The sequence below is a fragment of the Notolabrus celidotus genome, chromosome 9, assembly GCF_009762535.1.
Source record: "Notolabrus celidotus isolate fNotCel1 chromosome 9, fNotCel1.pri, whole genome shotgun sequence".
NCBI classification, from domain to species: Eukaryota; Metazoa; Chordata; class Actinopteri; order Labriformes; family Labridae; genus Notolabrus; species Notolabrus celidotus.
In genome coordinates, this window is record NC_048280.1 from 17,770,316 (window position 1) to 17,791,314 (window position 20,999).

General features: G+C 42.8%; 1 protein-coding gene and 1 long non-coding RNA gene across 3 annotated transcripts; one reads left to right on the top strand and one right to left on the bottom strand.

The window, feature by feature from the left end:
* Positions 1-275: 275 nt before the first annotated feature.
* epg5 (ectopic P-granules autophagy protein 5 homolog (C. elegans)) lies at positions 276-20,616 on the top strand. Of its 2 annotated transcripts, none has more exons than XM_034691749.1 (45): positions 276-978; positions 1,221-1,868; positions 2,529-2,789; positions 2,881-3,079; positions 3,166-3,302; positions 3,407-3,514; positions 3,595-3,668; positions 3,790-3,898; positions 4,564-4,678; positions 4,756-4,906; positions 4,994-5,149; positions 5,237-5,394; positions 5,987-6,138; positions 6,338-6,478; positions 6,599-6,760; positions 6,847-6,969; positions 7,065-7,327; positions 7,416-7,556; positions 7,673-7,817; positions 8,661-8,858; positions 8,948-9,055; positions 9,155-9,277; positions 9,433-9,599; positions 9,704-9,940; positions 10,049-10,172; positions 10,266-10,410; positions 10,630-10,801; positions 10,902-11,064; positions 11,157-11,299; positions 11,397-11,553; positions 11,941-12,135; positions 12,233-12,446; positions 13,092-13,267; positions 13,422-13,629; positions 13,732-13,807; positions 14,204-14,307; positions 14,408-14,583; positions 16,520-16,744; positions 16,835-17,044; positions 17,799-17,943; positions 18,027-18,269; positions 18,374-18,587; positions 18,697-18,915; positions 19,027-19,141; positions 19,234-20,616. In XM_034691749.1, the coding sequence occupies exons 1-45, from the start codon at positions 925-927 to the stop codon at positions 19,414-19,416; spliced, it is 7,737 nt and encodes a 2,578-aa protein (XP_034547640.1). In that variant the 5' UTR covers positions 276-924; the 3' UTR covers positions 19,417-20,616. The 2 variants fall into 2 exon arrangements, with proteins under 2 accessions (XP_034547640.1, XP_034547639.1); XM_034691748.1 differs by having other exon boundaries at positions 287-978; positions 1,218-1,868.
* Positions 6,477-7,201, bottom strand: LOC117818734. The gene is made up of 2 exons (XR_004632392.1): positions 6,838-7,201; positions 6,477-6,750 (listed from the first exon to the last, which is right to left on the bottom strand). It is a non-coding gene; the product is annotated as an uncharacterized LOC117818734 (long non-coding RNA).
* Positions 20,617-20,999: the final 383 nt, after the last annotated feature.

The window sequence follows — 20,999 nt, forward strand, 5'->3', positions numbered from 1 at the left end:
CTCCTGTGTCTCCGGCATCATCAGGAGTGATAGAGAGCTTGTCTCTAATAAGGCTTATTATGGGGCCCCAAGTTTTGTTGAAGGATGTTAGAGACCCTTTCTGGGAGAACCTTAGCTTCTCCAATTGCAAACAGTGTAAAACGTCCCGTAACCATCTATTGTGAGTCGGAGGAGACCATAGACTGTATGAAGACACAGGTTTCCATTTGAAAAGGATGCCTGAACCTGTTTTCGCGCATGACACAGTTTGGACAGTCTGGCTTTCCGTAGAGAGGTGGAGTAGTCACGTGATCGAAGATTGTGATCGCTGAGTTCCTGGAATGAGCAAAACAAAAGACAGCTGACCAGCGGATGGAGCTGCTACCCCATGGCACTTGTTTTTGTCGTGTTGTAATCTTGTTCTTTTGATCATTTTGGTGGCAATACAGGAACGTTAGGGCCGCTGACAGAGCAATTACCGTGGATACTAAAAGCGTAACTAGCTACAGGTTATAATTTAGCATACATTAGCTTGACGGCCTTAGATATGTTGCCTGGGAAAGTTTTATAATTAGAGACTGGTTTCGTTTTCTAAAAAATGTACGTGCTGGATAATAGGTGTACTTTCAGAGACGTGGTTGTCACCCTACTAATCTCCGCCAGCGACTTGTTCTCGTCTGGCCATATGAAAGTGTTTTGTTTACAACCAATGACAAGTGTTTATCTTGTCAACACAGCCAGCTACTAGCTGCTTATCCCGAGTATGGACGTCGCTGGCTGTTCGATCTAATGTCTACAGGCTATTGCTTGTGAGTGTCTTGTTTTCGTATGAAGACTGTGCGTTGTCAGTCGTTCAACAGCGTTTCCACCAGGCCACATCTCAGTCAGCTGTTTGTCAATGTGATCAGAGTTGTGAAATAAGCTTGAGTGGGCAGGCAGAAAAAAATGGAGGCTGTGAGACCAAAGAAGACAAAGGCCAAATCCAGCGGAAAATCCCAGGTGATTTAACAAAGTCTTATACTGTTATTGTTTGCCTTCCTCTGCTCTTTCCTTTCGAGGCCACAGTTCTATAGCCTGCTTTGTCTTGTGCTTGAGGTCCATCACAGACAGGTACAGCCACTCATTTATTCTAATGGCTGTATTTAGTCACACTTCCTTGGTGACATGTAGAAAGTAACAGCATAAGCCGTAGACCTAAGAAGATTTCTAATAATTCTGATTGGTGTTTATATTTCCAGCAGACCAGGAAGCAGAAGCAGCAGGAGGAGGAAGAAACAGGAGCTGCAGCTCCCTCAGCTGTCTGTGATGAGGCCTCCACCTCTGGCTTTACTGACATCCCTCTCAGTCTGCCACATCAGGAGCCAGAAGAGGTGCAGCAACAGGCCCCTGTTGAGCCTCATGACACCACACCGCAGCCATCACATTTAACCCATGAGAAACAACAGGCCTCCTCGTCACAGACTTTATCCACATCAGCGTTGAGACTTAAGACTTCTGAGTCAAGTGTGACATCACAGAATACTATACATCAGACAGAGGAGGAGGATGACGGAGTTTCAGTTCAGGGTGCTGAGCATAAAGTTACAGCACAGACCACTGAGTTGAAAAAAGACACAGAGCTATGGGGTCAGCCTTGTGTTTCAGCTCAGTTTCAGATTCTTAATGTCCCGAGTGCCCCTGCACTGTACCCCTCTCTCCCTACACTGGAGGAGGGCAGTGTGATGCAGCTCTGTGAGGAAGCTGTGAAAAACAGGGAAAAAGGACCTGCTGTATTGGCACTACCTGAACAGGAATCATCGCCCCCAAGTTTGCAGCCTTTGGAGTCTGTTGCTGAACTCTCAAGAAGCAAACTCTATCCAGAGTTACCCAAAACCGCTCCAGAAATGCAGGTAATCTTATCCGTCGAAAGGCTACGCATTTTGGATTATGAATACAGTCATGGATTATTTTACAAGGGGACAAAAAGTGTGAATTTGACTACAGTCCGTGTTGTTTATTTTGAAGTCAAATACCACTGTATCTTGAGGCCATTAATGTCATTCCCTATGGCAATAGGACAACATTTAAAAGTCATTTCTTCAGATTTTGACCCTTATTATTAATTTACATGTCAGAATGTGTTGATGGTTGGGAAATAATATTCACATGAAAGCTTTTGATTATGTTCTCTATTTATTTGCAGCCCATGAATGTGTTATCAACTAGCAGCCTTTGATAATAGTGCTATATTCAACTGCCATTGAAAATCAACATATTTGAACACTATAATTGGTCCTTGTTTGATCATAGGTTTATGTTTTCTGTTACAACAGTGACAGCACCTTATTACACAGGGCTGGCTGAGTAGTAACACCATAAGTTAGTGTCTTTCTGCCAAATTTTAGCCCCCCATCATTCAGTATCAGTACCCATAAACATTAAATCATATTGTCAACCCAATATATGATTTTATGCATAAAGCCAAGACTCGTATAATAATACACACTGTAACTGACTGATATTATGTCCTTCTGTGCTAAAACACACTTATCCGTGCTTTTCCTCTACAGCCATTCTCACTGGAGCAGCTGAGTGTCTGGGAGCCAGCTGGAGGTTTGCAAGCTTGCTTAGAGGGTGTTGAAGTGTGTGCAGCTCAGTTCTGCGCTTTAGCTCGACAGGAGAACCACGAACTAACAGAACTGCTGCAGAACTACTGGCGTTGTCGCAGGCAGCTGACTCAGTCTCACGCACAGCTACATACACAGTCGTCTGACTGCAAGAGCACACAGAATCGTTTGTGGAGTTTCAGAGATGAACAGCTTACGCTTCAGGTGAGGAAGTAACAGAAATACAGTTAACAGTTCAAACATATGACTAAACACTCTTTTCTGTGAGTTATTTTAATATTTTTTTTCTCTACAGGGTGTGTGTGCAGATCAGTCCAAAGTGTGTGGGTACCATCGATTCCAGCAGGCAGACTTCAGTCAGAGTGTGCTGGCTGAGCTGGGTCGACTTTTTGAAGCTCGCAGTGAACTGCTACATCAGAAGGTGGCACTACATGCATATACTGCTCTGCTGTCACGCCTGCAGGTGGAGTCATATTTGTATCGACTACTGAAAGGTGAGACACATGAATCCTTCTAGACTAGAAGTTTTTACTTTTAATCTTTTTTTTTTATTAATCAACTAATTTATTCATTTTTTCAGATTATTCCAGTAGAAAAACCCAGCCCTGTTCTTTTAAACCCTTGAAAGAGGCCATCAGTGTCCTGTTTAGCTTCACACGCAGAGTCCTGGATGACACACAGTTCCAGACAGACATCCATCACTGGCTGGAGAGATTGGTATACACAAAACAAAAAACTGTTTTTTCTCGTTCAAGGCTTCACTGGCAAAAATATGTATATATTTCTTGAGTTTCCTGACATGGTTCTGGTCCTCTCTCCAGGTTTCAGTCCTGCTGCATGTTGGAGGGTCTGGAGAGCACCTGTACCTGCTGTGCCATCTGTTGTGCTGTCCTGCTGGGGTTGGCAAGTGGGCTGCAGCCTTCCTTCAGGTCAGTCTGGGACACACTTGTTCATTCAGTGTCTGTAATCCAGCTTATACATACTGAGCGGTTCCCAATTTCTGCCTCAGATCCAAGTTTGGGGGAACACAAACGGAGTGCAGAACTTTATGAAAGCTCTGGCTGTCCTAATGTCACCAGCCAGGTAAATACAAGAGTCTCTTCAAAAAGTATTCAATCCTACCCTTTGAGTCGGATCGTGTTCATCTGTCTAAGGAGTAACAGCCTCACACCTCTAACAAGTGGCATCTTTGTCTTGACTCTAGACACCGGGCAGAATTTCTGGGACATCTGAAGCCCTGCGAGAGCCAAAGTTCAGCAGCTTCTGGACCTGAATCTGGAAACTGGACATTAGTGGATGAAGGAGGAGAGGAGGTATGATCAGGAGAGTTTAAAAAAAAAAGGAACTTACTAAATTGTAAAAGCTTGAAAACAAAGAAATACTAAGAAGTACCTATTGTACCTAAATGTATGAACCTGATTACATATGAAACCCTCTGAAAAAAATCTATTAAAATAGTATGTTTTGTCTTATTACACGTTTTGTGCTGTTATGTCCTAAAATACCCACTGTGCACGTCTCTCACGAGAATGTGATGTGCCACTTAGTTTTGTAAGTAACACATTTATAAATGTGAATGTTCTGGTCTTTGTTCTGACCTGCTGAGTCACATTTGAAGCTATTGTAAGACAAGTGCCAAATGAACACCTATGACCGTTTAAATTTCAATCTGCTGGCTTAGAACTGTGACAGCACTAACGTGTTGCTTAGAAACCACTTTGTTTTGAGAACATTTCAGGAACCCATTATTTTCCAGGACGGTAACTTTTAAGATAATGTAATAAAAGCTCTGTGTCATTTTTTTTACTTTCATATTTGAAATACTGGTTTGTAATCGTTTTATTTCTGAAGGAAATATGTAGCCTCATCTTTTCATTAGAAGCAGGTAAAACAAAAGTAACAAAGAGCTTGTTATGACTTGCGCTCTACAGGATCATCCAATGTGTAACTCCATTGCTCCCCTCTTCTCTGTGTTTAGGACGAGGACCCAGACAGCAGCTGGCTGTTGCTCTGTGAGGAGGATCTGATCTCCCTGCTCAACCAGTTCCCATTCCAGCAGCTGTATTCACACATGCTTGGGATGAGCAAACTGGGTAAGAGAGTCTGTCTATCTTTCTGTTTGTTGGCTGGTATCACTCACTGTTATAAACTGACATACATTTCCCTCCAGGTGTGTATGAACCCCAGGCCTGCTCCAGTCAGAAGATGATGCGTGTTTTTGCTTTTGCATCTTCACTCATTGAAATTCTCGCTCTGGGACTACAAACCTACAACCGGGCTCGATACAGACAGCTGGTTAAACGAATAGGACACATAATACGGTCAGTGAGTGTTAAGGATAAGAAGCTGTACATTTATACAGTTAATAACGCTCAATAATCACAAGGCTGTCCTCTCTTGTACCTCAGGATGACAGTGTGTTATGTCAGCGATCACTGGGCCCAGTATGTGAGTTTAAGTGATCCTGTTGGATCCAGCTCACACTCCCTGTCTTTGGACAAACTGCAGCTGGAATATGACCATCTCTTCCTCCGAGCTGTTTTACATGTTCTCAGAAACAAAAGGTGAAGAATTGACCTCAAGTGTCTATTTATACTGCAAACTGTGTTCTTGACAAGCTTCTAATTTTATTCTTTGCTGATATCTCACAGGTTGGGCATTTGGTTGTTTATGTCTGAGATGCCTTATGGGACTCTGTCCAGCTCTATGCTGTGGAAGGTCCTCTATGTTATGCAGTGTGCAGAGACAGCAGGACTGGAAAAACTGCACACTGCTTGTGGCACACAATCCTGCATTCAGGCTCTCAGAGGTACCAATATGTTTTCTTATCCTAACAAAGTATTGTCTTCATAAGCCTGGGAAGTGTAACTAACATGGGCACCATATTACACTGCATGCGGCCCCACAGTTTCATCATCAGAGAGAAAGCTAGAATTATTCTACGCCTAACTCCTAAAGAAGCTGTACCATTTCTGTGAGGGTTTTGGTTTAACTTGTGGCGCCCCCTGTGGAAAAAAGTGTAACTTTTATCTCCTTGTACGTTTCCAAGTAGTGTTTTTTTTTTTCACAAAATCTCTTTCTGCTGTCTTTTCTGGTTAAATGTATCGCTCATTGAAAATGGAAAAGTTTTGCTGTGGAAAGTGTGAGCAAAAGACTGTTTCATCAGTGTGCAGTTGATCACTTACCTTTATAAGAATATGTCACGCAGGCTTCAAACAAAGTGAAAACACTTGCCCTCTGAACTTTTCCCAAGCTACTTGTAATAAAATACATTTTAAACATCTATTACATTGTAATTTCAAAACCAGGTTCAAAGTTTGGGGTTGTATTTCTCATTCCCAGAGGGATTTTGATCATCTTGTATTTTATATAGTTAAATTAATTGATTGACTGATTTGCAGACCCAGAGCAGCAGGAGAGGTTTGAGCACTGGCTGTGTGAAGTTAACAGCTCTGATGGCATCTCACTCCTCACTGCGCTGGCACATATGGCCACACCAACTCAACACTCTGACCCTGCATTCATCACAACCATAACTCTGCTGGTTTACCAGGTAAGTCACTCAGAAATGTATAGACTACATGTATTACAACTCAGTAGATCATCAAGGGACAACAGTACTCAAAGTAGCCAATGAACATTCTGAGGAAGGTAGAGAAAACAAATAAGCGTAAATTATTTATTTTACTGATTGAATATATATTTCCCTGGCCCCTTGATTCTAAAACACACAGTTTCTTCTTTTTCTCCAGGTGTCTTATGTGAGTACGTCCACCAGAGAAACTTACTCTAAAGTGGGGAGGGAGTTGCTGGCTGCCATAGCAACAGTTCATCCATACATTGTCTCCATGCTGCTGGAGAGACTGAGAGAGACCATACAAAGTGTAGGAATGGTTGGTATTGCTGATGTATTGAGACTTGAACATTTTACTGCACACATTTGACCAAACTGAAAGAAGAATATCTAATTTCCTTATTCCTCGGGCTGTGTTCACATATGTGTGTTTCTTTAGGTGGCTCTGTACTTGTGCAAAGAGCTGCCTCTGAGTCTGTGGCAGCCACGTCCAGAGGAGATATGTGTGATTGGAGCCTGGCTGCTCCAGCATCCTCTCTCTGCTGTGGAGAACCGTCTAGCGTGTGTCATCCTGGAGGGTCTGGATTGGGGCTACACAGAGGTAGTCAGTGATGCAGTAATCATCACGAGTTCAGATGTTTTGAGTCAACATGTGAGTTTGTTGTTAAGCTTGCTTACTTCTTTCAGGATGGCTCCTTGGCCCTGCCTTCATCTCTTCACAGTGAAGTGGCTCTGCTGGTGGCTGAAGCCTATCAGAAGTACCTCACTGACAAACCGTACAGTGGCCTCATATCAGAGGGAATCAAACAGGTGATACATCCACTCTCTGCTCATGGAATCATCAAATCGAGAGATAGAACTCTGCCTTTTGTTCCATCTTTCTCTCTCTTACCTTCTCCCACCAGGTGTCATACCTCGCCAGTGTTCTTCGTCTGGGCGTGTCCCCTGAAGCTTCCTTTAGTCAATGGGCATGGCAGCTGCTGCTAAGGCTGAAGCTTCATGGCAATGCTCAGAACCCCAAAGGAGCCTGGTCCGTCCCTGCTTTGGCATCCAACCCACCTCCAGAGCTCACACACAGTCCCAGCATGCACTCTGTTATCAGGGCAGTGAAAGCAGGTATCCCTATTGGATGCTACCTGTCCATCGCAATGACAACAGTCGGACATAGGTTTGTAATGTCTCACGCTATGCCTTTAATTTGTGTTGATTCTTTTGCAGCCTGTTGAATCATATAGACTTTGTGTTTTTTTCTGTAGTTTGGAACACTTCTGCACAGATGGGGTTGGGTTGCTGAAGAATCTGATTCAGTCTCGACACCTGAAGGCTGCTGTGCATCTTCTGGACAATATCCTGCCCCCAACCTACCCTCTCAGCTTCTACCTGCTCAACAACGCTCAGTAAGAAACACTCATCACCTCAAAGACAAGAAAGTAAGATATGTACTACAGCCGCTAATGTATGAAAAACTAAAACTACCATCTTGTTTCTACCACCGTCCCTCTGTTTGTGCCAGGTTTGTCGGTTGTATTCAGCTGTTCTTGCAGTATGACAGCGTCTGTCCTCAAGGTGTGACACAGCAGGTCACGCACCGGGTGGCACCACTCCTCACGGGAACCACGTATGGAGACAATGTCCGACTGCTGAACAGTGTCATTCAGGTTTGTCACAGCACTTATCTTTAGCCTCCACAGGGAAATAACATCATCAGGGATTCTTGTAATGTTTAGAAAATTGCAGGTGTTGAATATTATTATATAATAATATTATATATTTTTCATCAATAAAATACATAAATATTGTTCAAATCTGTACATTTACGGTTGTGCTCATACGTTTACATACCCTGGCAGAATTTATGGTTTCTTGGGGAGTTTCTGTTGTCTTTATGATATAAAAAAAGTAAACACAGTTGTTTGCTTCACCCAACCACTAACCATGAGTGAAAAAAAAGTTTGAGCACAACTGTATCTTTAAAGTTAGGTATTAGTTTTGAGTTATCTTAAAAATATTTTCTGGGTGTTGTTCTCATATAAGCCATTTATGGGTGTCAACCACAGCTACACATGATTTGATATTCTCTTAGTTGCCTGATAGTTGTATTTGTTTGTGTGTGCTTGTGTAAATAGATAAATATATACAAAATTTAAACAAAGTACAAAAATGTTGTTACCAATTGAAAACACACTTTCTTCAGTTTCATATACAATAAAAGTTAGAGATATTGTAAACCACCCGTCTAAAGACAAGCATTGAAATTTAGTGTAGTTTGAATTCTCCTAATTTTTTAAGAAATTAAATTACATGGGAATAATTTGCAACCACATTTTTATCCAGTGATATTTGTTTAAGTAACTTAAACCTCATCAGTATTTTGAAAGAAAAAACACACTAAAGATCGGCAGAATATTTAAGCAGAAATCATCTCATTAAATTAAAAAAAAGGATGTTGCTCATATAATTTCAGACCAAAGAACTCATAAAAATGTGTGCTTCATTTTTAGAGTCATGTGGTGGAGAGCTCACGACCCAGTCGTGTGGGAGCAGCAGCAGTGCTGGAGTTCTGGGTGGGGATCTTGACTCAGCAGAACCTGTGGTACAGGGACAAAACAGTCCTGTTCCTCATGGACCAGATCTGCTGTGCTGCATTCACACACCATCAGGAGGAATGTGTGCAGAAACTTCTCTACCAGCAGCATAAGGTCTGTGCTCAGTGCTGGTACATTTTTTGCATTGTCTTGTGCCACTGTAGAAGTCAGATTCTTTTTCCTCATCATTATACATCTTCCAGAATGCCTTGGGTTACCACGGAGATCGGGGTCTGCTCTCCTCTCTGGTTGGCTGGATTTCTGGAAATGCAACGCCCTCCTTTATAGAAGGCCAATCCTTGAGTGTGGAGGTGAGGGTCCCTAGGCACAAACAGTATGTGCAAGTTTTCTTGATATTATCTGTTAAATTCTCACTCTTGACTGACAGGAAGTTTTCTGTGAGCTTTTAGGTTTGGTACGCCTGGCTCGTGCTGAACATGGAGGGCATGTTTGAAGAAGATTCTCAGCTGAGACGCTGTGTTGAACAAGAGCTGCTGGCAGACTCAAACACTACCCCAGATCAAGCCTTAAAGGTAGATATAGACATACAAGCTAGAAGTTACACATTTGTTTAGGTGGAAAAAACTAAGAGTAGAGGCAATAGAGAGATTCTTCAGTGGTTTGGTCATACACCTTGGGTGCTCTGTCTGTGTAGCTGGTTTTAACTTTATGCTTGTTTCTGAACCAGAAAGCACAGCAGAGGCTGAAGTTGCCGGTAGCACCATCTCTGCAGCGGTTGCAGGTTTATCGCTGGGCGAGTCAGGCCTTGGCCACGCCTCCTGATCATCCCCTCCTCCCACTGGTGTGGCAGAAGTTCCTCCAGCACTACCTAAGACAGCCAGGTCCTGAGTATGGGTACGAATCAAAAACACTTCACTACGTGTAGCCAGAGAAAATGGACCATACGCTTAGCCATGTGAAAGTGCCATACTTGAATTATTATGTGTGTCATTCACCAGTCTAGCTGCAGGAGGATGCATAGGCCGAAGGTTCTTCCAGGTCTCCCATCAGGCCGCTTTACTCAGAGACTTGAGACACAGGATTCAGGAGGTGTCTGATTTCCACCATACTGCCAGTCAGGCTCTCAGGGTGCCACCAACACACACGCCTTCATCAGACAACCAGGGTGACGAAAGCCCGGACAATCCTCGCCCCCCTTACCTCACCTCTCCTCAGCTACATACAGAGCTGGTCAGGTAGGTCTCTGACGATCACAGTGTTTGTCCCTTCATGTTCATTGCATTGTTGTATCATCCATGAGTGTGTTAGCAAGCTCTTAAACTCAGTTGATTGATTTCCTACAGGTCATTTGGTGTGTTCGCTGTGTGGTTGGATGACGAGACTCTGCAGAAGCAGGAAGTATACCTCCCCTCTCTTCCTCCTGAGTATGAACCACACAGATTGGCTCAAGTCATGCAGCGGCAGCAGGTTAGTCTGCTTTTGTTAAATCCTGTTTTGGTGTGTGCACTGTATACCATTTGGCTCATATATTTAAATATGTGTTGCTGTGTTTGGCTATAGGAGCTGTGGATAGAATATGTTGACCAGGAGCGTCTGCAGTATGATGAGAGGGAGGTTTTGTCTCTGTGGGAAAAGGTGCAGAGTGAGCCAATCTTCTTGCAGGCCCAGAATCCTGGCTTCATTGACAACACAAGTCTCAGCAATGGTATGGAGCCTCTTTAGCAGAAACCAAGTCTTAAGTTTAAGAGTCTAATGATGATGGTGAACTGTTGATACATACTTTTGATAGCAGAATTGATTTACTGACAAATACAAGGTGATTTTACCCTCAACCCTCATCTGTTTGCCCATTTGCACAAAAGTTTAGACTCATCTTTAGTTTTCAACAACTTTAATCCTGTGCTTTGTGTCTCTCCTTGTGCAGCAAGAGAGCGTATCCTATCCAACCTGCAGAAGCATCCAGTCCCACACCCAGCTCCAGAGCAGCAACAGCAGAAGGCTCCGGTAGCTGAAGTCCCAGTAACCTGTCTCACAGACTCAAAGGCTGCTGCTAAACTGATGGAGCAGGACCTCAGCACCCTGCAGGACCAGGCCAGGTACGTTGAGATTGTAAACATTTCCAAATCATCAGTGCGAAAACAAATACACAACTGCAATGTATCAAACAGATGACTAAATACTGGTTGTCTGTATCAGAATTGCAGTGGCACGAGAAGCCCAGCAGGTGGCGTTGGAACAGGAGCTGCTGGAAAGCCTTCCTCTGTTGTACAAGAACCAACCAGAACAAGTCACCATGGCCTTGGATTGTAAAGGGAAGGGAGGACAGCCATGTCAGGGACCCGCAAACATCACAGTGACAGTATGTCTACTGACCCCGCCTACTAGAAGTTTGTATATCTCTAATGTGTCTTGCTACGATCCAGTAATTCCTTCATGTGTTGTCTCGTACAGTGTGAGCGTGTCCAGAGACAGGAGGCAGTGCAGACACAGGTAACATCTCTGCGCAGGGACATCAAGAAGCTTCAAACTGACTCCATGGCTCCTCCTCCACAAGGCCTGGCCCAGGCAGCTGTCCACACAGAGAACTTTATCACGTTAGTACAAACAAAACATGACACAAAACATTAGATAACTTTTCTGATTAAAACAGAGATTTATAAATATTTAATGGACGTGTTTGTGTTTTTACAGGGCTTTGGTAAATGTGTACAAGACACAGAAGACTCCGGCAGTGCAGCAGGTTGGCGTATCTGCCTTCTACCGGGTGGTTTCCTTTGTGTGTGAAGACACACTGCGACACCCCCCGACACGCCAGTACCTCTCCTCGTGTGTGGAGATACTGGGACAGGTATGCACACACATTCATCAATGTCAAGCAATGTTTAGTTTAATCCAGATTGACCAAAGAAGGAAAGCACCTCACTTCACCTCACTCTACCTGAACTTCTGCTTGGGGGTTATGAAGAACAGCTGTGAGTCTGTGGCAGTTGGGAAGAGCAGGCGCTCCATGTACAGAGCGGTACAGAGGCTACAGTCCATGTTGGATAGGTCATGGGATCGCTTCCCGGTCCTGATTTGGTGCATGTCATTCCCCCCTCTCTCCCCACAGTTCCCTTTCTCTCTGGAGCTGTGCTCACAATATAAAGTCAAAACATAATCTAAAACAATGATTTTTTGAAGCTAAAAGCATTGCATTTGCATCGACTAGCATCAAGCTTTCTCCTGTTGTGTGTAGGTGTTTATCCAGAACAATCCAGAAGAATGTGGGCGTGTCCTGAAGACCATCCTGGAGCAGAGGCGTCTGTGCCCCCTCATTTCTCCCTTCTTCACTCCCAATGCTGCGCCCAATCAGCTTGTCTCTCTCTACCAAGACGTGGTGACATCCTTGCACCTGGACAGTGCTGATGTCATATTCATGCTGCTCACAAAGGTTAGCCTAAACCTAAATGCAACACCTAAAACAAAATGTGTTGAGCATCTTGAACTGTTCATTTTCAGTAATCCACCTCCTCGTCTCTCTTCTCTAGTTTGATTTGTCTCAGTGGCTGAATGAAGCCAATCCTGTGTTTTCGGAGAGAACTCGTCTGCTGGAGTTGGTCCACGGAGCCTTGTGCGTCTGCGGCCGAGACCCTGAGCCTGAACTTCTCACACCTTTTCACCTCTTCACTAAACACTGGACCTTGCTGTTACGCCACCATTTCCCTGATCACTACAGTGACTGCCTGCGTCTGCTTATGACCAGTAAGTGTGTGTTTGTTTGTTTGTTTGTGTGTGTGTGTGTGTGTGTGTGTGTGTGTGTGTGTGTGGGTGTGGGTGTGTGTGTGTGTGTGTGTGTGTGTGTGTGAACAAAAAGCTGTGCGTCTCACCCCAAGACTGTACCTGATCAATTGAAACAATGTCCTCTTTATACTCTCTCTTGAACAAGTTCCGAAAAACATCACGTCTTGAGAAGGTAGAACACATTATACTCATATTGAAAAGCAGCTTTTCATTTTTTCTTTCTTTTATGTTACACTTCATCTGTTAATGCACTCAGGAGCAAGGACTGCTTTAAAAAGTCCTCCTGTGGCTCAGTGAAGTGATTCATCAAAACACATTCAGTGTTCTGAAAGAAAGCCTCCCACTCATCTTCCCACCAACAAAAGATAAAGTTAATTATTTAGCAGAACTTAAATTTGTTGAATCTTTCTATCAATCAGATGTCAGTAGAAAATGTATCAGCTATATGTCCTTAATGCATCGTTTTAAATTGGTTTATCAACACTAAATTTGGTTAAGTGTTTGGTTAAAAGAACGGACATATCAGATATTGAAGACAGGAAGTCAAAAATCTCTGATTCAGCTGTTTGACTTCATTGACAAAATGCATTTTTTTAACCTCGTCAGGCTCCTCAAACCAGTTACTGAGTCCAGAGTGCTGGAAAGTAACCCTGAGAGTGCTGGGCTCTTTACCTCCATCCCGCACCAAAAGCAAATCTGAATCCCACAGCACCACTGATGTCCCAGGTCGAGGAGCTGTATCCTCACCTTCTCCACACAGAATCAGCCTTTCTCCTCAGCAGGTAACTAATGCTGGTGTTGATAGATCCAGACCTCTTTACCTGATGATGATAATAGCACACATCATACATGCATCAGGTGAAAAATGCTGCAAACTTACTCTATTCTCTGTTCGTTTGTGAAAACCATGTGATTCTGTCTGTTGTGTCCTGTCAGGTGGATGAGACAGTGGATTGGCTGAGTGATTACTTCATGAGGAGTCGTCTCAGTAAGCCAGACCTGCGCAGCTTCGGCCTCTACTCAGCCTGGACGCCTTACATCACAGAGGTTGTTTCTTTCTGGGAACATTTGATCAGTTGTTCGATCAATGCGCAGCTCAGCAGCTGTGCCAGAGAGCCAGTGGGCAGCAGCAGAATCATGAAAGGTAACTAATCTCAACAAATGTTGAGGATACATATGATTTAATGCAGCTCAGCTTTAGTGTGCATATGCTTTGTTTTTAATGAGAATGTTTGGCCTATCACAGCCCTGCAGGACCTACACAGTAAGATTGTAAAGCTGTTCAAGCCTTGGATCTTCCCTCTGGACACTGATGACAGCGGGTAAGCTTGGCAGCATACCCTCCCTGTCTGTTGCAATCATTTGTTGTAGATTATAGGGTTCTATTGTTGGTGAGGCAGATGTGAAACAGATGGAAACACAGACAGAGAAGACTCTAGAGAGGGCAGCATATCAAAAATATTCACATTCTAGCTTCCTCTTTTGCAGGTGCAGTACAGATGCTCCCGGGGTTTTAGCTCAAGTTTGAAGAATACAAACATTTTTTAAAAAGTGAACAAACACAGGAAAGATTAGAGACTACGTTTACCTCGGATTTCGAGTTTTGGCACAAAAAAGGGTCTTATTTGGAGAAAGGTTTGAACTGTGATCCACTGCTGTTGAGAGCAGCAGGAGGAAATGAGAAGAGAAAGTCAATTTTAGCGTCTTTTTTGTCTCAGTAACCTCAAGTGTTACCCCTGGCTGGAGACTGATGCAAGTGCAGCAGGAAGTCTGGTCAGCCTATACGCACAACTCACCGACACACTGCATCACAAGTTCAGAGGTGGGTTCCCTGTAGCCCTGTGTTTCCACATGAATGCTTTTATGCTGCTACTCTTTGTTGTCTGAGCGTTTTACAGTTATTTATATCTTTGTGTTCACAGATCGTCTGCTTCCTGGCCAGAGAGGAGCACTATGGCTGTGTATGATGCAGTACTGTGAGCGCTGCACCGCTCCCTGCACACCTGAGTACCTTCTCTACCTGTACCACACACACCTCCGCAGCTTGATTTGGAGTCACCTGCATCCTGACACTCAGCTCATGCAGCAGCTCTTTAATGTGAGTCTCTCTGCCTTTAGACTCAACAGCCCCTGACCCCAAATTCCACACACTGGTCTAGACAGAGATGACACAGGGGAGCTTGTTTATTTGAGACCTGAGTCCTTGGCCCCTGGCGCCTAATATTAGCTTGACTTCTCGAAATGATGGTTTCAACACTGTGTTCCTGGAAACATGCTGCTGTTTCTCAAGACACAGATCTATAGAGGCTACAGATACAAGTAATGTAATCATTACACTCATAATCAGATCCCTGAGACTCAAATTAAAACTGTCTTATTCATGAGTGGTCATCACAGGAAAAAAGGGATATAAATTAGCAGGAGAGGGTAAGAGGATGGATCTTTTTATAGATTGTTAGCAGATTATTTTCCAGTGGATCAGTGTGTATCTCTCAGCTTTCAAATCAAAACACTGTCATATGTTGGTAGAGGTTTGTCAAATTACATGAGGTAAATTTAAACATATTTCTTGCAGGATATTTTGATCACTTTCAAAATAATTGCATTCTCAATTACGCTACAGATTACGTTAAATTATGTGGATTATATTTTCAAAAGTAATGAGTATTTACCAAGAGTTTGATTTGTTTATAGTTCTTTGTTTTTATAGAGTATATTTTATTAATTTAGATTAGATTAGATTAGATTAGATTAGATTAGGTTACATTAGGTTACATTAGATTAGATTAGATTAGATTAGATTAGATTAGATTAGATTAGATTAGATTAGATTAGCTTCAACTTTATTGTCATGGCGCGTGTCACAGTTACATAGCAATGAAATACGGATTGCATCTAATCAGAAGTGCGTAAGCAGTAATTAAATAACATATGACACAGTATATACAGAGGTATGAATGATCTATAAATATAATATGTATCTACATGAGTGACTACTACTACAGGTATGTACAGGCTATGACTATGATTATGGTATACAGTATAAATAGCTATACAGTATGTAGCAGTAGTACAGCTTCATTACTTAAGTCAAAGTATAGATACTCCGTGTCAAATATTACTCCAATACAAGTGAAAGTTGTTCAATCAAATTATTACTTGAGTTAAAGTCCTGAAGTACTTGCTTTTTAAAATACTTAAGTGTTCAAAGTACTTTTTAAAAAATCTCAAAACTTTGTATTTTCACAAAGCATGAGTGCAGTAAAGACTACTTAGGAGTACATTCGGTTACATTCTGTTTATCTAGAAACCATTACTTGAAATCTCTAAAAACTATACCATCGAATAAAAACAGAAACTAAATTACTCCAAGCACAGACAACTTTGTTTGAAATGTTCATGTGGAATGGAACAAATGTTACATAGCTCAACACGCTTTCTAAGGTTGGACAGTGAATGTTTGTATGTTTGAGCAGAGTGGGAAACAAGAAGAACATTTCAAATGATATGTATCATTCTTCATTTTAAAAACCTATAACACGGGCTGAAGATATGACCATGGATGCTCAGGTGGAAAATTATAGCCATCATTACTACCTCTAAATGAACTCTGAGTGAAATTTGCTCTGTGTTTGCTCCACGTTCAACCGTGGAGACGCATGATATACAGGTACGGCTAAACCACTGAGACAAACAGAACTACACAAACACATTTTACTGTCTTAGGGATCAGATTTCAGAAAAGAGAAGGAAATTCATGAGCTGACTTCAAAGCTAAAGTAGTGAGTTAGCATTAGAACTAGAGCATTGATAGAAATGTAGTGGAGTAAAAAGTACAATAATTGTCTGCTGAATGTAGTGGAGTAAAAGTAATAAGTATCCCAAAAAAATAATACTCAAGTAAAGTACAGATACTCAAAAAATGTACTTAAGTACTGTACTCAAGTTAATTTACTCTGTTACTGTCCACCACTGACAGTAGTGCAATTGTAATTACAGTATATTTTACAGTACTGACCTACCTGTATCTGCAGGTGGAGAGAGGAAGTCCCAAGAGCTGTTTCCTCTTTCTAGGAGAGGTGTTATGTGAAGTGAACTGGGTGAGCGTCCTTAGTGACCACTTACAAACACCTCCCACCTCTACATCATATCCAGCTCTACCTGACACGGGCGCTAAGAAGGAGTCACACACCATGTTAGTCTATCTTCTGTACATGCTAGTGTTTCTGTCAAAGGAGGAACAACTCCTGAGTCAACAGGTAAGTTCAGACCGTCTTTGTTTCACATCAGGGTCAACCCTCATTCCCTTTAAGTTAACTTTCTATTATTTCATACGCCTCCACCTCCAGGACTCGCCTCTGCTCAGTCTATTGGTCCAGTCCACATCTCTGCCCTGGCATCAGCTGGACCTTTCCTCATACCAGGGAATTCTGGGTTACGTAAGCACCCACTACCCTGCCTCATTGCTGCTCAGTAATGAATCTGCGCTTCAGCTGCTGCTGAAGTCACTGCGCAGTGCTGCTGGGCTCAACCCCCGCCCAAGTGAAGTTCCACACGGGGTGAGACAACCCAGGAGTGTTTGTTTTAAAAGTTAGAGTTAGACAAAGATTTAATGCACCATTGTAAACCCGTCAAAGTTTGTTTTACTCCCTGGTAAAACTCCCAAATTTTAGTTCTGTATTTGATAAAGTATTCAAATATTACAGCTGAGATTTCATGAGAGTGGATTTGAAGCTTCAGTAGTGCAGTGTAGTGCTTATCACATGGAACAGCTGCATTAAAGAGGGGCCTCAATGTGGAAGAGAACAAGAATTCATGCTTCCCCTGTATATACATGCACCCTGCCTGAGGCTGATAAATCTTCTGTGGAAGTGGGAGGCTTGGAACATCCGCATTAGATATAGACTTATACAATTCAGCTATGTTTGCCAGCTCTGTATCACTCAGCCAAATTATATAAATGTTACTATTGAAACCTTTTATTTCATGTTGTAGAGAAACAGAATGGAGGGTTTTTTTTTACTCCAGCTGATACTTCTCCAAATTGTATTGAATTTGGCTGATTCTACTGTATAAAAGCCACTTCTAAACTACACTGTTAACAGGACTGCTCTAAGATTAGGCATTTGTTTTTATGTTTGATTTATCCTACTCCATCTTTAATAATAGCCTTCTTGTCGTATAAAGGTGAGAATATTAAAATTAAAATATGCTTGAAAATCAGAGGTAATTTGCACAGCACACTTTTTATAAATGTATGTGTTTCTATGTTATCCTGAACAATCATCTACAAGAGTTGTGACTCTCTGTCAGGAGGAGACGCTGAAGGCTGGAGTGTACGTGTGTTGGTGTGTGCAATCTTTGGTGACTCTGGAGCAGGGAGGCAGCATCAGTCTGAGCAACCTTGAGGCTCAGCTGGAGATGCTTCTCGAGAACATCGTAACATTCAACCCACCTGGTGAGTCGTCCTCGCCGTCTCCCGTTTTATCAACCATCAGTGAGAATTTTTTTTTTTTATATCACCTCCTTTTTCTTCCGCAGAGACCGGTTTGGAGCAGAGGCACATGGCGTTCTGCAGTCTGTTCAGCGATGCGCTTGCTCTGCTGAATGGAGTGGGTGTCTCAACAGGAGAGGCACTCGCTGCTCATGTCATCACCTGGCTAGACAGGAAGGGGAGGGGCTTTCCCATTTTGCCCCTCCTCACTGCTTGCTCCCGCTGTCTCGCCTCAGTGCGACACATGACGCGCATCATGGAAGCATGCATCACAGCATACTTCAACCATGGTCAGCAGAGTGACAGTTCCTCCTCTTATAGAGGAAGCTAGTGTAATATCCAGGATTTAAATTTTTTAATGTTTATATGTGGCTTTTATGTGTTTTCTTTTCAGCTGAAGAGAAGTCTGTGGGTTGGGGTCCTGTGTTGGCTTCACTGCAGGTGCCTGAGCTAACAGTGGATGACTTCCTTTCTGAGAGCCAATCAGGAGGCAGTTTCCTGACACTCTATGCCTTCGTCCTGCAGCGCCTCAATACTGAATACACAGCAGCTAATGAGAAGAGGACGCTTGCTCTAATCAACACATGGACCTATCAGGTCTTCCCCAGGTTTGAACACTTATTCTCTTATTTGATGAGAAGTCCAGACAACATGTCGACATGTGTTTTCTTTTTTTGTTCATGACCTAAAATGTTATGTTGTGTTTTGTGTATCCAGTGGTCCAGGCGATGAAGCCAAGCTGTTTCTTTGGTGGCACAAGGCGCTCAATCTGTCAGCAGAGCAGCTGCAGCCTCAGGCAGGCCAGACTGAAGTGTTGGGAGTCGTTCTGGGTCTGTTGAGGTTACAAACAAGGCTGCTTCAGCTGGGAGAAGAGAGGCTGAACTCTGGGCTGTTAGGAGCTATAGGCTTGGGGAAGAGGTCTCCTGTTTCCAATAGGTACATGTATTTTCCTAGCTAATAAGAAAAGCTGAATGCCAGATTAAGTTGATTGTTAGTTTTTCCATTGCTGCTAAGCTACTTGTCAATCAATGCCTTCTGTTAATTTAGGTTCAGAGTGGTGGTACGCAGTCTGGCAGCATTCTTGTCAGTGCAAGTTCAATCAGAAACCGAGCTGCGACTCCAACCCACCACTGATTTAGAGCTCTCCACTAAAGCCCAGCAAGTAAGCAAGAATAACTGCAAACACTGTGTTTTCATTTTCCAGTCTGTATTTATCTCCTAAGAATAACCTTCTCGTCTTTTCTGTGGATGCAGACGCTGGGGATGTTGGAGGCCATGCCCAGCAATAAGCAGTATGCTGAGTTAGAGGACTCTGTGAACAAAGCGATGCAGTTCATCCGCTACCCGGGACACTGTCTCAGAGATGCACCCAGACTGCTGTCCCTGCTGGCCAACCTGCTGTACCCTGACCTCAGATACCTGCACATCATCCGCTAACAAAGACTTCACTTGACACTCATGCTGAAAATGTGGGACAAAGTTTTATTTCTGTGGCAAAAACTGTGACAGTGAACTTCAGTTCTGCACAGAGAAAAAATCTATCTGGAGAACAAAGTTTCAAAGTTATTGGCCCTGAAACTGAATTGCTTTTTTATTAACATATTTCTAAGTCAGAAACTGACTGGTCATCACAGCTCGCCGTGCATTTGTGAAAATGCCCTTTGGTAATGTCCAGTGCAGAGTCATGAAGTCAATCAGAAGCATAAGAAATGTCATGTGCTTTCCTTTTACCTTTTCTTGCACTTTGTTTTCTTCTCTCCTCTTATTGCCTTTTTGCTTTCATATAGCTTGCCTGTTGTCTTTCAACACCACTGTTCTGTTCTTGACTAGAGAGGAAGTTGCACATATTTATTGAAGCAGGTTTCATGACCAGAATTAGCCTTTAGGTGACAGTTTCACAAGCACATGTGGAATCTGACAGAATAAAAGATGAAGGGTCCATAGATTATGTGGAGGACTTTGAAGGACAGATCTAATAGAGCTATACGTTTAGTAGTACCATCTTAAAACGGGGTGGGGGACATACCAGGGAAGCTTGAAGGCGGCGTTTAGTGCCTCATACAAATCATATCTCGATTTTAGCATTTAGCTACAAGCTACGATCTGTATGCATACATATGAACACAGTGTCTGCCTGTATGAAATAACAGAAGATGTGCCAGTATTATGTTTCTGTCCAGCCAAAGGTGCTTTCATTTGTTCTGCCAAAGAGATGTTATTTTGGTGTCCTGGGGTACTTCAATCTTCTTGACCATGTATTCTGGTTACTTCATCTGTCTCTGTTAGGTACATAAATCTGCAGCCACTAGAAGAAACACTCAATAGAAGTACTTCTTACACTGTGCTTTGCCACTTGGCTTCCTTATAAAGTAGTGTGTGCTGTAACACAAGCTGCTGAAGCTGTTAGCATTACTAAAACAGCAGGTATGTATAGTAATGTCTCGGGAGTTAAACGATAACTGGATTTATACACACAATCTGTGATACATGTCGGTGAGTTAAGGATAAAAGCACATTGTGATTCAGATTTACAGACTGTACTGTACAACCTTATTTTAATTACCCTTGGCAGTTCACTTCTGTTGCTCTGTGCCATCTCAATAATAATCACGCTGCACTTCTGCAGCCTGAAGCTCACCTTATTGCCTGTGTTCTGTGACGACTGTTAATGTCAGAAGTGTTGCTTTTTCATGAGTCAGTAATCAGGAATGGGTCTGTGGGGCTGCTGGGGGGTAGAGAGAAACAGAGCAGGGTTGCACAAAAGAAGCATGCTCAATAAAGGGAACTGGGTGTCTCTGAGCGCATGTTTACCAATTTAAGACCGAGATCGAGGATTATGTGAGGTACTCAGAGTACCTGGGAGAAGGGAGAGGAATAGATACTACATGGACATGTCATGCGAGTGCAAATAAGAGGACACTGCTTCATGAATTAAGCTGTAAAGAACCAGCAACAGAGAGAAAATAGATCCAAGCAGCAGTACAGAATACATTGTGCAACAAAACTGGCCTGAAATCTGC

Excerpts from the sequence above, each read along its gene's own strand:
- epg5 (XM_034691748.1), top strand. The coding sequence starts at position 925 with ATGGAGGCTGTGAGACCAAAGAAGACAAAGGCCAAATCCAGCGGAAAA. Across the intron at positions 6,479-6,598 it reads CCATACAAAGTGTAGGAATG|GTGGCTCTGTACTTGTGCAA; the intron begins GTTGGTATTGCT and ends GTGTTTCTTTAG. Across the intron at positions 14,308-14,407 it reads ACTGCATCACAAGTTCAGAG|ATCGTCTGCTTCCTGGCCAG; the intron begins GTGGGTTCCCTG and ends TTGTGTTCACAG.